Raw genomic sequence first — 14,279 nt, forward strand, 5'->3', positions numbered from 1 at the left:
TGGGATACAATGAAAGTAGTACTAAGAGGAAAGTGTATAGCCCAAAGTGCCTTATAAAAAAAAATGGAGAGATCTCATACTTGCAACATTTTTTTTTTGTTGGTTCTTTTTTTCGGAGCTGGGGATCGAACCCAGGGCCTTGCGCTTCCTAGGTAAGCGCTCTACCACTGAGCTAAATCCCCAACCCCTGCACACACGATTCTTGTATGGTTGTTTTCCAAACATTTTTTTTTTTTCGGAGCTGGGGACCGAACCCAGGGCCTTGCGCTTCCTAGGTAAGCGCTCTACCACTGAGCTAAATCCCCAGCCCCTCATACTTGCAACTTAATAGCACACCTGAAAGCTCTAGAACAAAAAGAAGGAAACACACTCAAGAGGAATAAACAGCAGGAAATACTCAAAATGAGGGATGAAATCAATAAAATAAACACAAAGAAAACAATACAAAGAATCAAAGAAACAAAGCCTTGCTTCTTTGAGAAAAATCAACGATATAGGCAAACCCTTAGCCTATCTAATTAAAAGACAGAGAGAGAATATCCCAATTAACAAAATCAAAAACGAAAGGGGGAACATAACAGACACCAAGGAAATCCAGACTCATTAAGTCATACTTCAAAAGCCTGTACTCAATCTAATTTGAAAATCTAAAAGAAATAGACAACTTTCTTGAGAGACACCTCTTACCAAAGTTAAATTAGGATCAGATAAAACATTAAAATAGACATATAACCCAAAGGAAATAGAAGCAGTCATTAAAATCTCCCAATGGGAAAAAAAAAGGCCCAGGGCCAGATGATTTCAGAGAAGGATTTTACCAAACTATCACAGAAGAGAAAATGCTAGTACTTCTCAAATAGTTTCACAAAGTAGAAACAGAAGGAATATTACAACATTCATTTTATGGGGCCACAGTTACCTGATGCCCAAACCACACAATGATCCAACAAAGAAAGAGAATTACACATCAATTTCCCTATGAACATTGATGCAAAAATAATAAAACTGGGTCCAAGGAAACAAAAAGATCATCCACCACGCTCAAGTAAGCTCTATTCCAGAGACACGGGGATGGTTCAACATATTAAAATCCATCAATATAATTGAACATATAAAAAATTGAAAGAAAAAAACATATGAAAAGGCATTTAATAACATACAACACCTCTTAATGATAGATGTCTTGGAGACATTAGGGATTCAAGAGACATACCTAAACATAAATAAGACAATTTAGAGCAAGCCTATAGCCAATACCGAATTATATGAAAACCCAAAGCAAGTGCACTAAAATCAGCAACAAGACAAGGCTGTCCAGTCTTTTCACATCTATTTAAAATAGTACTTGAACTTTTGGCTAGAGCAATAAAACAAAGTACACCTTCAACAGGACAACGTGGCAACTTACAGAATGGGAAAATATTTTCACCAACTACACATCAACAAACCAAATAATCTAAATGAAATGAAGTACAAATCTAAGCAGGATTCTCAACAGAGGAATCTCAAATGGCTGAGATACATTTAAAGAAATGTTAAAAAAAAAAAAACCCTTAGGCATCAGGGAAATGCACATTGAAATTACAGAGATTTCATCTTCCGCCGGTCAGAATGACTGAGGTCAAAACCACAACTCATGCTGCAAGAGTGTGGAGCAAGAGGAACACTCCTCTGCTGCTGGTAGGTGTGCTTTGGAATTTCATTGCTTCAGAGAGACAACACAACCAAGGCAACTCTTTTAAAGGAAAACATTTAATTCAGGCTGGCTTAGTTTAAGAGGTTCAGTCCATTATCATCTTGGGAAACATGGCAGTGTGTAGGCAAACATAGTGCTGGATGAATTCAGAGTTCTACAACTTGACCTCTGAAGACAGCCAGGAAGACACTGTTCCATAATGATAGGAGCTTGAGCACTAGGAGACCACAGAGCCCACCCCCACAGTGACACACTTCTTCCAACAAGGCCACACCTCCTAATAGTGGCACTCCCCATCTGCACTGCCAGTGTGTGAGTATTGGGCGTAGATCTGCGGGATTGAAAGAAACCACGTACACGGGTCACCAGTTTTCAGCGAGTGCCACCAAGGCTTTACTGAGATCTCCTTATATACTGGAGGCAAAAGCCGTGGAAAAACAACAAGGCAGGTGAAAATCCCCAACCAGAAAAACAGGAAAAGTCTGTGTGGTGGAAAGTTCCCGCCCAATCAGGGGCATAAACAACTTCTTAACAACAATAAGCAAGAAGGCTCGGTGGGGAGGAAGGGTGCCATGGAAAATCCCAGCCCCAAATCAGGGGCTAAGAGCAGCTGCCAAGGGTGTAAACAATTTCTTGCTATAGCACGCTAAAAGGCTCAGCGAGGGGGGAGGGATACACCAAGCTAGGGCCCAACATCCATGGCCAAACATTCAAACATATGCGTCTACCAGGGACAAACCTATTCAAATCACCACAGAATGCAAACTTGTAAATATGGTGGTTTCTCAGAAAAATGGGAATTGATATACCTCAAGGCATAGATCTACCATTCCTGGGCAACCCACCAGTTACCCGTCGTACCACTTGGACACTTGTTCAACTATGCTTATAGTGGCTTTATTTATAATAGCTAGAAACTAGAAACAACCTAGATGTTCCTCAACCAAAGAATGGATTTTTAAAAATGTGCTACATTTGTATGATGGAGTATTGCTCAGTGTTAAAAACAATGACATCATGAAATTTCCAGGCAAATAGATGTAACTGGAAAAATTCATCCCCAATGAGGTGACCCAGACCCAGAAGTAAAAACATGATATTTATTCATCCATAACTGGATATTAGCTGTTAAGTAACAAGGGGAGCTCTAAGGAGGACACATGGATCCCCGAGGGAATAGGAAATAGAATAAATTTTGCCAGTAGACTGGATGTAGGTGGGGTTGAGGAAAGGAGGGGACAGATGCGGGGAGCAATTCTGGGAGAAACAACTGGAACTGAGGTACATTTTGGGGACAAGGTAAAACCTGGTGTAATAGAAACTCCATGTAATCTACATGTTAACTCAAGGGGGCACAAAGCCTGAACCAACCACCTTCTGTAACCAAACAAGGCCTCAGATGGAGGGACACCAACCCAGCCAGAAAACCTCTGACCTCCAGTTTGCCATGCTTGCAGAATATTCTGGGACCAGAGACCAGAAAGACTTCATCCAGCAAGTGATAGGAGCAGAAGCTGAGTACTACAGCTAAACATCAGACAGATCTTGAGGAGAACTGCGGGAGAGTTGGGGCGAGGGGATCAGAGGAACTAGAGGGGTTGTCAACACTACAAGAATCCAAAGAATTAGCTGACTGAGCCTCGTGGCGAGATTACCGAGCCTGTAGGGGGTCTAATCCAGGTCCTCTGCATTTATGTTATGACTAAGTAGCTTGATGCTCCTGTGGGATTTCTAACAGTGGGAGCAGAAACTGTCCTTGATTCTCCTACCCACTTGGGCCTTTTCCTCTTACTGGGTGGCCTCGTCCAGCTTTGATGTGATGGATGTGCCTGGTGTTATTGTAACCTGTTATGCCATGTTTGGTCGATGCCCCAGAAGTCCTGTTCCGTCCTGAGAGGAGATGAGGGAGAAGTGGACCTAGGGTAAACGGGAGGTGGGGGATAGAGACTGAGGAAGGGGAGGGAGGGGAAAATGCAGTCAAGATATAATATATGAGAGAAGAAATTTTTTTTAATCTTTATTAACTTGAGTGTTTCTTATTTACATTTCGATTGCTATTCCCCTTCCTGGTTTCTGGGCCAACATCCCCCTAGCCCCTACCCCTCCCTTCTCTATGGGTGTTCCCCTCCCCATCCTCCCCCCATTACCACCCTCCCCCAACAATCACGTTCATTGGGGGTTCACTCTTGGCAGGACCAAGGGCTTCCCCTTCCACTGGTGCTCTTACTAAGCTATTCATTGCTACCTATGCAGTTGGAGCCCAGGGTCACATGCATACTCTTTGGGTAGTGGCTTAGTCCCTGGAAGCTCTGGTTGCTTGGCATTGTTGTTCATACGGGGGAGAGAAGAAATTTTTAAAGCCTATGAAAAACATCTAAAACAGCTTCTGATATAGAATGAGAAGAGGGAACTCTGAAAGAAAATCCCTAAGAACCATCAACGTGTAAAAGAAGAGGCATGTACAAAGATTAAAACAGAGACAGAAGGAACACCCATTCAGAGCCTGCCCCACATGTGGCCCATACATATACAGCCATCCAATTAGACAAGATGCATGAAGCAAAGAAGTGCAGGCCGACAGGAGCCGGATGTAGATCGCTCCTGAGAGACACAGCCAGAATACAGCAAACACAGAGGCATATGCCAGCAGCAAACCACTGAATTGAGAATAGGACCCCCATTGAAGGAATCAGAGAAAGAACTGGAAGAGCTTGAAGGGGCTCGAGACCCCATATGTACAACAATGCCAAGCAACCAGAGCTTCGAGGGACTAAGCCACTACCTAAAGACTATACATGGACTGACCCTGGACTCTGACCTCATAGGTAGCAATGAATATCCTAGTAAGAGCACCAGTGGAAGGGGAAGCCCTGGGTCCTGCTAAGACTGAACCCCCAGTGAACTAGACTGTTGGGGGAGGGTGGTAATGGGGGGAGGATGGGGAGGGGAACACCCATAAAGAAGGGGAGGGGGGAGGGGAATGTTTGCCCGGAAACCGGGAAAGGGAATAACACTCGAAATGTATATAAGAAATACTCAAGTTAATAAAAAAAGAAGAAGAAGAAGAAGAAGAAGAAGAAGAAGAAGAAGAAGAAGAAGAAGAAGAAGAAGAAGAAGAAGAAGAAGAAGAAGAGGCATGTACAAAAGAAGCTGAGAAAGACCCTTGAGTAACAGTAGCCAAGAGAGCAGATAATTTGGGGAGGATATAGAGTCCACAACTGAGCAGATGCTGGGGGGAGGGAGGGCTACAGAGAGACAGAAAACTCCATCTTGCTTAGTCTAGCACACTGACCATCGCAGTTCTTGGACAAAAAAGCCTAATAGATTTCATATTATAACCTTCAAAGAAAGATACAGATCATTGGGCTGACAGGGGGACAGCATCAACTTCAGGGGAAAGATTGTGCTGCTTGAATAAATGTTCCGAGTCAACTCTGATGAACTTTTAAACCTCATTAATCTTGAGACGCCTGCATATTGATCATTTACCCTAATAAATTGTTATGATAAAAAAATGGTGTGGATGAAATTCTACCAGGGCTGGGATTGTGACTCCATGGTGGAGTGCTTGACTGTCACTCACAAGACACACAAACACCACGCATGCGCACGCACACGCACACGCACCAGTAACAAAAGAAGGGAAGAAAGGAAAGAAAGAGAAGGTAAGCAGGAAGTCTATCCATACCAATTGTAGAGGCAGGAAGATCAGAAGTTCAAAGCCATCCTCAGCAAGATCCAGGCCACACGAGGCTGACCAGAAAGAAAAGGTTCATGAGAACTCACTACCTCAGCGGTATTCAGGAGTAAACTATTTAGGTCAACAGGTAAAGATGGTCAAAAAACATATATCAAAGGTGAGGCGGGAGAGAAATTTATGCATCAATGGAGACAGAGTAGCCAGCAAGGTGGGAGGTACACACGCCATCAGGCAAACCCACAGTGGGGCCCCTTATCAAGGAGCTGGTTGTCCCAGGAACAGGTTCTCTCTTCTGTACTCAGGTAAGTGAGGGAAACAAACCAGCCAGAGGCAGCAGAGCAAAACAGACCAATGCTTTTGTGGTGTCTAGCGCCACCCAGAGGACGGAGGGGGAATTTTTCTCTGAGATTCTAAAAGCTCCCTTCTGTTTCTAGACACAAGGGGTTGTGGGATTGAGGGGAGGCTGAACCTTTTTCATCACCACGGAAAGGCACCTTCCTGGATGCGGAGATAGCGGCCCTAGAGAGGGAGACACTACGAGTAGGATCTTCCTCCTTTCCTTAGGTGCATTGCGAGAAGGAATGGAAGAACAAGGCGGAAAAGATAATGTGAATTCGAGTGTATGAATGCACTCAGTGGATGCATATTCCTAACACAAATTTTTAAAAAAAATGATTCATCCAGGTGTTGTGCTGCATGCTTTAATTCCAGCACTCAGGAAGCAAAAGCTGGTCGGCCTGGCACGTTCAAGGTCAGCCAGGAGTACATAGAGAGTCTGTCCCAAACAAGCAGTGAATTGTCCACAACCCAAAGGTATTGTAGACACAATTATCCTAGTTAATGTCAAACATTTCAAAGCTTTACCAATGAACGCAGCGTCCAGGAATAGAGAATCCACTAAATGGAACACATCAGACCATGTGTGAATTTAATTATCTGTTTATTCTTTTATTTGGGTGCTGGGGACAGGACTCAGAGAGCCACCCGTGCTAGGCACACTGTGTGTGAGTCTACTGGGGACATTCATGGGCTCAGGATTTGCATAACTGAAATCACCCACAGGGGAAGAAGAAAGACCTGCAGGGGACGGGGCCCCAGGGACTCTCTCAGGATCTCAAAGGACTCAGAACAGGGGCACTGAGATGTACCAGGTGGCTGGAACTGATGCCCCAAAGCCTGTGTGACTAGGAGAGCACAGACCGTCCATGGCCAGGGCAGGGAGCCGAGGGCTGCTCACAGACCCAGAAGTTTTGCTGGGTGCACGTATTATCATTCCACTCATCCATGAACAGCTCCACGCAGTCCTCATCCCCGTCATTGTTAGGCTCCCCCTCTTTCCAAAAGCTGCAAACATGATTGGCTGTCAGAATGAGCCATTCCACCCAGAACCCACCCCAAAGCGAACACAGAAGAGCTATACAGACTCCTTCACGGTAAAAGGCACAGAACACTCTAAGCAATGGACAGGAGTTTATGCTATAGCTATTTAAAAAAAATACACGAGTTCTAGCATGTCCCTTAAGAGAATCAGCTCAGCAAAGGAAAAATGAGGACCCCAGATTTTTGGACTTAAGTTGGGAGCAGGATGTGAAAATGCCCAGGTGATGTGGGGTTGTAGCTGTGATGCTCTTTGCGTTCTAGTCAACAGTGAAGGTTGTGTTTAGAGTGAGGGCCATCTCCCTGCAAGCTGCCTTCTGAGCCATGAATCTGAGTGTTCACCTGAACTTGAGAGGGCTGTGATCCACCCATTGCCAGGAACCCTCGCGTAAATGGTCACTGAGGCCGATCCAGGAACGTTGGTTTTTCCTCACATTCCAATATTTCATGAATCTCTGCACAGAGAAAGGTCTGTGATTCCATGCTTCCGCCTCTTCTCTGCCTCCCACACGAGTTCTTTCTGCACTCAAGCCTAGAGGCACTGTACTGAGTCAGATACATTGTCATGTGCGTGCATTCATGGATGCAGGACAAAGTGCATGCGTGTGGAAATATGTTCACTTACATCTCAGTTCACCGGTGTATCCCTCCACGATACAGGAAGCCCGCTCAGACAGCATCTGCTCCACATCCCATAGCTTCCCATCTAGAGTCCAATGCCTAGGATAGATTGTTGTGGCCCCACTCACCTGCTCTGCAACACTGTTGATGATCACCAGGTGGGCCCCAAGATCCTTGCAGGAGGAGGCAGAGGTTTCCCAGCTGCCCAGGATTCTGGAGAAGAGGTAGCAGCTTCCCTGGAAGAACTCCCAGTCCCAGGGACAAGGCCGGCACAGGCCAGCTACAGAGCAAACACTGAGCTCAGTGTCTGGGTTCTCTTCTCCCCTCTGCCCTGGACTTTAGAGCCCAGAGCTTGTCTCCTGTTTCTGTTATCAATTCAGAGCTCCCAAAACCCAGACCACAATCCCTGTGCTCTATCCTGCCTGCCTCAGTGGGAGACCCAGAAGGTGGATGCCAACCCCTCTGTGACCCCTCTGGTGACCCCTCTGTGACCCCTCTGGTGAGCCCTTTGCTTCGTCCTGACTTATGCCCTGGAGCCTCACCCAGCGAGGCGTTGAACTGAGTCAGCTGCTGCTGGATCTGCTGGATCTGCTGGATCTGCTCCAAGCCAGTGTGTGTCTGCTCCTGAGGAACAGCAACTACAAGGAGAGGTTGGCAACAATTAAGCAACAACTGTGTGTCTGGTCCCCCACGAAATCACAGTTGATGGTCACAGTGACGCCAGGAGCCCATTTTACAGACCAGAACACTCAGCCTCAGACTCTGTCAGTCCCAACAGGTCTCTGGCCTCCCCCATCCTGCCATGTACCCAGCACGAGTGTGTCCATGGTTACCTACCTCACCCAACCTGAGTGCCCTCTCCTCCTAGAGCCCCAGTTACCTTTCCCCAAGCTGGAACTCCCCTTCTGATCCTGGGTCTGTCCCTGTGGGTTTGCACAGATCCTGGAAACTTCGAGAGAGAAGAGCACACACACACCCTCTTATGATGCTGACAGTACCTGGCTGTGCCAAGTGCAGTTGCAAGGGAAAGATGACCCCATTTCAGAGAGGGACCAGTAAGTTGCTGCTGGTCACAAATGAAATGAGGGGTGTGGACTTCAAATGTCCCAGCTGTGGGGAATCTGGGGACTGGCAAGGATCATCACAGAGGGAAAATCTAAGAGTTCAGCTACTGTCCCATGCTGGAGTTCTTGCTTAACAAGTGCAAAAATAAAATAATAAACAAAATGAAAACAGATGCCCCCCACTCCAGATCCCCTTTGCCAGCCCTGCCCTGACTTACCTTGAACCAGGATGGCCAACATAAGCAAAAAGAGGCCCAAAGAGATGAGAAGCAGCAGAAGCCAGGGGGCTCGGGTCAGATGTCCTGCAGAACTCACAGATGGGCAGAGCTGAGCTCCCAGGGTGCAGATCCTGCCCTGCTGTGTTCATTCTGCAGAGGACCCCTGACCCCTCTGCCCCTGAACCACCCTGTTACCTTGCAAACTCTTGGAGCTGCAAATGAGACCCTCGGGGTCATTCTCAGCAAATCCCTGGTCTTCCAATGTGACCTCCTCCTCTGAATGGGACAGAACATAAGCATCTGACCTTCAAAGCTCCACCACCTCCCTCATCCCACCAAGCTGGAGGCCAGGTCCAGAGTCCAGATCACCCTGGATCCTGGATCCTGCCCTCCCGAAAGCACTTAGAGGATGCCCAGCCTCACCATGGTTGTTCGGCTGGTGGAGCTCTGGCTTTCCTGCCATCTTCTGCTTCTCTGGACTCCCCGTCTCCTCCTTCCCTCTGACCTGGGATTTATATAACCCCATGGCCCTCCGTAGTACTCTCTGTGAGGTTCACTCTTCTCTGACTCAGGGGAAAAAGGAACAGGATGGGGACACCCTCACCCCGGAAAAGTGTGGGGAGAGAGACATTGCTTGACACAGCTAAAAAGGTGCCAGTCTGGGCCAGGAGTTGTGCCGTATATTTTTATGCCAATGACCTCGCTCCAGTACTGGGAGTTGGTTTACTCGGCTGTGCAGTGGAGCGGTGAGGAACTGGGGCTAGGACTCAGTCTTTAGAGTGCTTGCCTGCATACACACGACCCTGGTTTCAAATCCTAAGCACTGTAGAAACTGGTATGTGACTCATCAGAAGGATCAAAAGTTTCAAGGTTGTTTCAAGGCTACATAGCAAGGTAGACCATTAGAGGCCATGAAGAGAAGAAGAAAAAATAGGTGAAGTTGAAGAGAAAGAGGAGCGAGAATAAGAAAAAGTGTGCCTGCTGTAAATTGTCAGGGTGAGGTTTAATCCAGTACTCGGGTAAAATCTCATGTAGTCTGGTGAAGTTTTCACCTGAGATTTACAGACACCGAACTAGAGAGATGCTCAGGGGGTAAAGTGTTTGCCATGCAAACTTGAGGACTAGAGTTTAAAGAGCAGGAATACACGTGGGGCAGGGGGGTGGGGCACTGGATGCTGGAGCACACATCTGTAACCCCAGTACTCCACCATGAGATGGGTGACAGGCACAGAAGAATCCCTGGAAACCTGGAAACCTGTACACTGCTAGCTGGGAGTCAGGAGCAGCGAGTAAGAAAAGACTCCGCCTCAAAGCACATGGACGCTGAGGAGCAATATCTGAGGTATTCTCTTGATAGCTACACATTCGCTGTGGTGTACACACATCAAAAAATACAGGGCTGTACTCCTACACATGCACAGAGGGAGGGAGGGAGGGAGGGAGGGGTGGGGGGAGGGAGGGGAGGGATTGCAGACATTGTTCTGTCTGATAGGTACTGCTTTGGCCTTTTTAGATGACGTGGGATCCTCTGTCCCTCCCAGGTGACAAATACTGCTAAAACAGTATTCCCAGCTGGGGTGTGTTGTTCACCTGTTTTAAGGGAAGAACTCAAATCGATGTCATCCCCAAATGAGGCCCCTGAGTAATGGTGCTGGAACATGACAGCGGTCCCCACTCTGTAAATGTGTGAGATCAAAGGACACATGTAGCTCCAAGCATATACATCCCATGCCCTGGAGCTAGAAAAACTGCAGCTTGCATGCAGCTCTGGGTCCCATCCCCACCACCGAAGAAGTGCTTGTTCGTACACTGGCCCACAAGAGGAGCCTCTATCTGTTTGAGTCACAGAACAAGAGAAACTGATGGCTCCCAATTCTGCACTTCAGGAAGCTAAAGGAAGCTGCAGCTGGCATCTGGGGATGCTGCTCCCTGGTTCTTAGATTGCTTCTTGTTACCAGGGCTTCTCAGGCTGGAAGGGGTCAGTGAGTTCTCTGGGGTTTCCTCTCCTTTTGGAAAAAGAAAGGTTTTGTTTCCGTGTGGGGTGTGGTGTGTGTGTGTGTGTGTGTGTGTGTGTGTGTGTGTGTGTGTGTGTGTGTGTGTACATGCAGTACCAGAGGGATCCAGAAGAAAGCATCTGATCCGGCATCCAATCATCTTGAACTGCTGCAGTTACAGGTTGTTTCATGTTGCCCATTGTGGGTGTTGGGAGCCAAACTCAAGTACCCTGCAATATGTTTCTCTCTCTCTCTCTCTCTCTCTCTCTCTCTCTCTCTCTCTCTCTCTCTCTCTCTCTCTCTCTCTCTCTCTCCCCTCTCTCTGTTGGTTTTTCTGAGACGGAGCCTCACCTAGTCCTGATTGGCCTAAAACAACTGAATATGTAGCCAGAGTTGACTCTGAGAGCAGAGTCTCCTTCTTCCACTTCAGGAGTGTTGTGATGTCAGATGTGTACTACCATGCCAGCCCTGGGACGGATTTCTATTTATTTATTTGTTTGTTTGTTTGTTTGTTTGTTTGTTTGGAAAAGGAGGTATGTATGCCTCGGTGAAAATATGTCTCTTTCTCCCATGTGGGTTGTATGGATGGAACTCAGGTCGTCAGGCTTAGTGGAAACACCTGTACCCAAGGATCCATCTTGGCAGCTCTCTGGGGTCTCTTTTATGAGGCCCTCAGCTCATTTGCAAGGATTCTTCTGTCATGAGCTGACCTACCATGATGGTTCATGTTAGCTATTGACTTGACAGGATCCAAGTCACCGTGGAAACAAGCCTTGAGCATGTCTGTGAAGGAGTTTCAGATTGTTACTGGAAGTGCAAAGACCCACCTTAGCCAAGAGTGCACGATCCCTGGAGGTCTGGTCTGATAAAAAGCAGGAAGTGAATGTGCCGGCAGCGTTCACTGATCTCTGCTTCTGTACTTGGGATGCAATGTGGTCGGCTGCCTCGTGCTACCGTGTTCTTTGATGAATGTTAAAGAAAGTCTGTCTGTCTCCCTACCCCTCTTCCTCTTTGTACATGTATGCATGACACACACGTGGTGGCATACACGTGGAGGTCGGAGAATTGCCTTGTAGAATCCTTTCTTTCCACCAGGCTCCATCTGTGTTTCAGGGACTGACCTCGCGTTGCCTGGCTGGTGTAGTCGGGACACAGCGTTTTGCAAAGAGGAGATGGAACTAGGAGGTCGAACAGCAGTGTTTTGGTGATAGGAGGGAGGGAGACTGCAAAGAGTAGGAAGTGAAGAGGGACGTGACCTTTCAGAGGAACTACCATCCAGAGGGCCCCTGGAAGAAAAATGGGAAGGGTAGTTCAGAATATGATTGCAAGGCGTGCAATTCCTCAAAAGAAGGGCTATTAATTAACATGATGGGGAATACCCTGTCCATCACCCGGCTGCGTGATCTCACCAGGGAGGGAGATGCCCCTTCTTTGCTGATGTGTCTATAGAGATGACCACAAAAAACTTACCAAGCCAGGCAGACGTGGACTTAGACCACAGCACTGCCTCTCCTTCAGGTACCGAGAACAAACCGGTCATCTCAGTTCTTTGAGCCTTAGGTTTCCTGTCTGCAAAAAGGGAACCGCTTTGTGGTGATTAAAACTGTCAACTGGATAGCATCTAGAATCACCTAGGAGACAAGCCCCTAGGTACACCTGTGAGTGAGTTTCTAGTGGGTCAGTCAAGGTGAGAAAACACACCCTGATGTAGGTGTCACCACCCCACGTGCTGGGGTTTGGAACTGAAGGGGGACATGAGCTGAGCACCATACCTCATTTCTCTCCACTTCCTGACAACAATCTGCAATGTGACCAGCTGCCTCCCACACCTGTCCGAACCCCATTCGCTCTATGAACTGTACCTTCAAAACTGTGATAAGTGCTTTCTCGGATTGCTTTCATCAAGGTGTGATGAAAGAGTAAGTAATTAAGACAGCCGTGAGGACAAAAAAAGGAAGAGCCATCCAACCTGGGAAGTCATCAGGTCCACAGACACCAAAGCCCAACACTGTTGCCAAGAGGCGCTTGCTGACAGGAACCTGGTGTGTCTGCTCCTTAGGAGGTTCTGCCAGCACCTGACCAATGCAGAAGCGGATGCATGTTCACAGCCAACCATCAGACAAAACTCAGGGACCCCAGTCGGGGAGCTGGCAGAAGGACTGGAGGAACAGAGAGGATTGCAACCCCATAGGAAGAATAATGTTGGCTGACCTGACCACCCAGTGCTCCCAGGGACTAGACCACCAACCAAGGAGGGATCCATGGCTCCAGATACATATGCATCAGAGGATGGCCTTGTCTGACATCAATGGGAGGGGAGGCCCTTGGCCCTGTGGAGGCTTGATGCCCCAGCGTAGGGGGATGCTGGAGCAGTGGGGACAGAAGTGGGTGGGTGGGTGGAGAAGCACCCTCATAGAGGTAAAGGGGAAAGGAGAGATGGCAGATGGGATGGGGGGTTATGGAGGGGTAACCAGGAAGGAGGATATTATTTGAGATGTAAACAAATGGAATGATTGATTAAAAATAATTTAAAAAAGACAGCTGTTTTTTGACTTATTGTGAGTGAGAGACGGGGGAGCACACACTTGTTTATATTTTTTGACTTACTGGTTTTTCTTTACTAAGTTAATGTTTGCTTTGATTTTGGAGGAGAGATAAAAACATGAAGTTGGTTGGGTAGTGAAGTGGAGAGAATCTGGTTAGAGTTGGGGAGGGAAATAAATATGATCAAAATATAGTATATGAATATTTTTAAATAAAAAATAAGCTGGAGAAGCTATCAGGGAAGGCATTGGCAATCTGATCTCCACATGTACATGGACACACACACACACACACACACACACACACACACACACCCAAGCATATACAAATATACAAACAACGCACACTTCAGTTGATGAGGCCTACTGGAAAGAACTTAGTGGAATACCCTTGAGCTACCTAGGAAAACAGTCTTAATGAGGGATCCTCTAGGTCAGGTTGGGCTGTGGGTGTGTCTGTAGGGAACTGTCTTGATTATCTTAACTGATGTGAGAGCCCCAACTTGAAAGTGGGTGGCACCATTCTCTGGGTTAGGGTACTACACTGTATGTCTGGAGAAAGCTAGTAAAGTTTGGGTGGAGTATACAACATCATTTGCTCCCTTTGCTCTGAGACGCATAAATCTCTACTCTTTGCTGTAGCTGTTTCATTGTTTTTCGCATCATGGACTATAACTTGTGATTTAAAATTCCCTTCTCTTCTAAGCTGCTCTTTGTCAGGGTGTTTTATAACAGCAACGGAAATGACACCGGGACAGACTCGCTGGAACCTCCGTGCCTCCCTGACTTGTTTAAAACAATAATTTCTTTTCATTTAAAAGTATTATGTGTATTTATATGTGGGCATTCATATATGTAAAGGTGTTCTCAAAGACAAGTAAAGGACACCAGATCCCCTGGGGTTAGGGTTATAGGCAGTTGTAAGCCACACTGTATGGACCCTGGGGACTGAACTTGGGTCCTTTACAAGAGAGCAGTATGTCCTCTTAACTACTGGACTCTATGTGCTGTTTAGTCTTATGTTAACTTGACACAAGTTAGCGTCATTTGGGAAGAAGGACTCTCA

The 14,279-nt window shown here is 46.9% G+C and overlaps 1 protein-coding gene across 1 annotated transcript; it reads right to left on the reverse strand.

Moving 5' to 3' along the window:
• Positions 1-6,318: 6,318 nt before the first annotated feature.
• Cd209fl1 (CD209f molecule like 1) lies at positions 6,319-9,256 on the reverse strand. Its single transcript, NM_001431949.1, is given in 8 exon segments — positions 6,319-6,740; positions 7,116-7,228; positions 7,523-7,674; positions 7,937-8,032; positions 8,275-8,343; positions 8,677-8,760; positions 8,872-8,952; positions 9,100-9,256. Coding segments are annotated over 8 exon segments (795 nt in total). The 5' UTR covers positions 9,140-9,256; the 3' UTR covers positions 6,319-6,580.
• Between the last annotated feature and the right edge of the window lie 5,023 nt (positions 9,257-14,279).

The sequence above is a fragment of the Rattus norvegicus genome, chromosome 12 (genome assembly GCF_021556685.1).
Source record: "Rattus norvegicus strain SHRSP/BbbUtx chromosome 12, alternate assembly SHRSP_T2T, whole genome shotgun sequence".
NCBI lineage: Eukaryota > Metazoa > Chordata > Mammalia > Rodentia > Muridae > Rattus > Rattus norvegicus.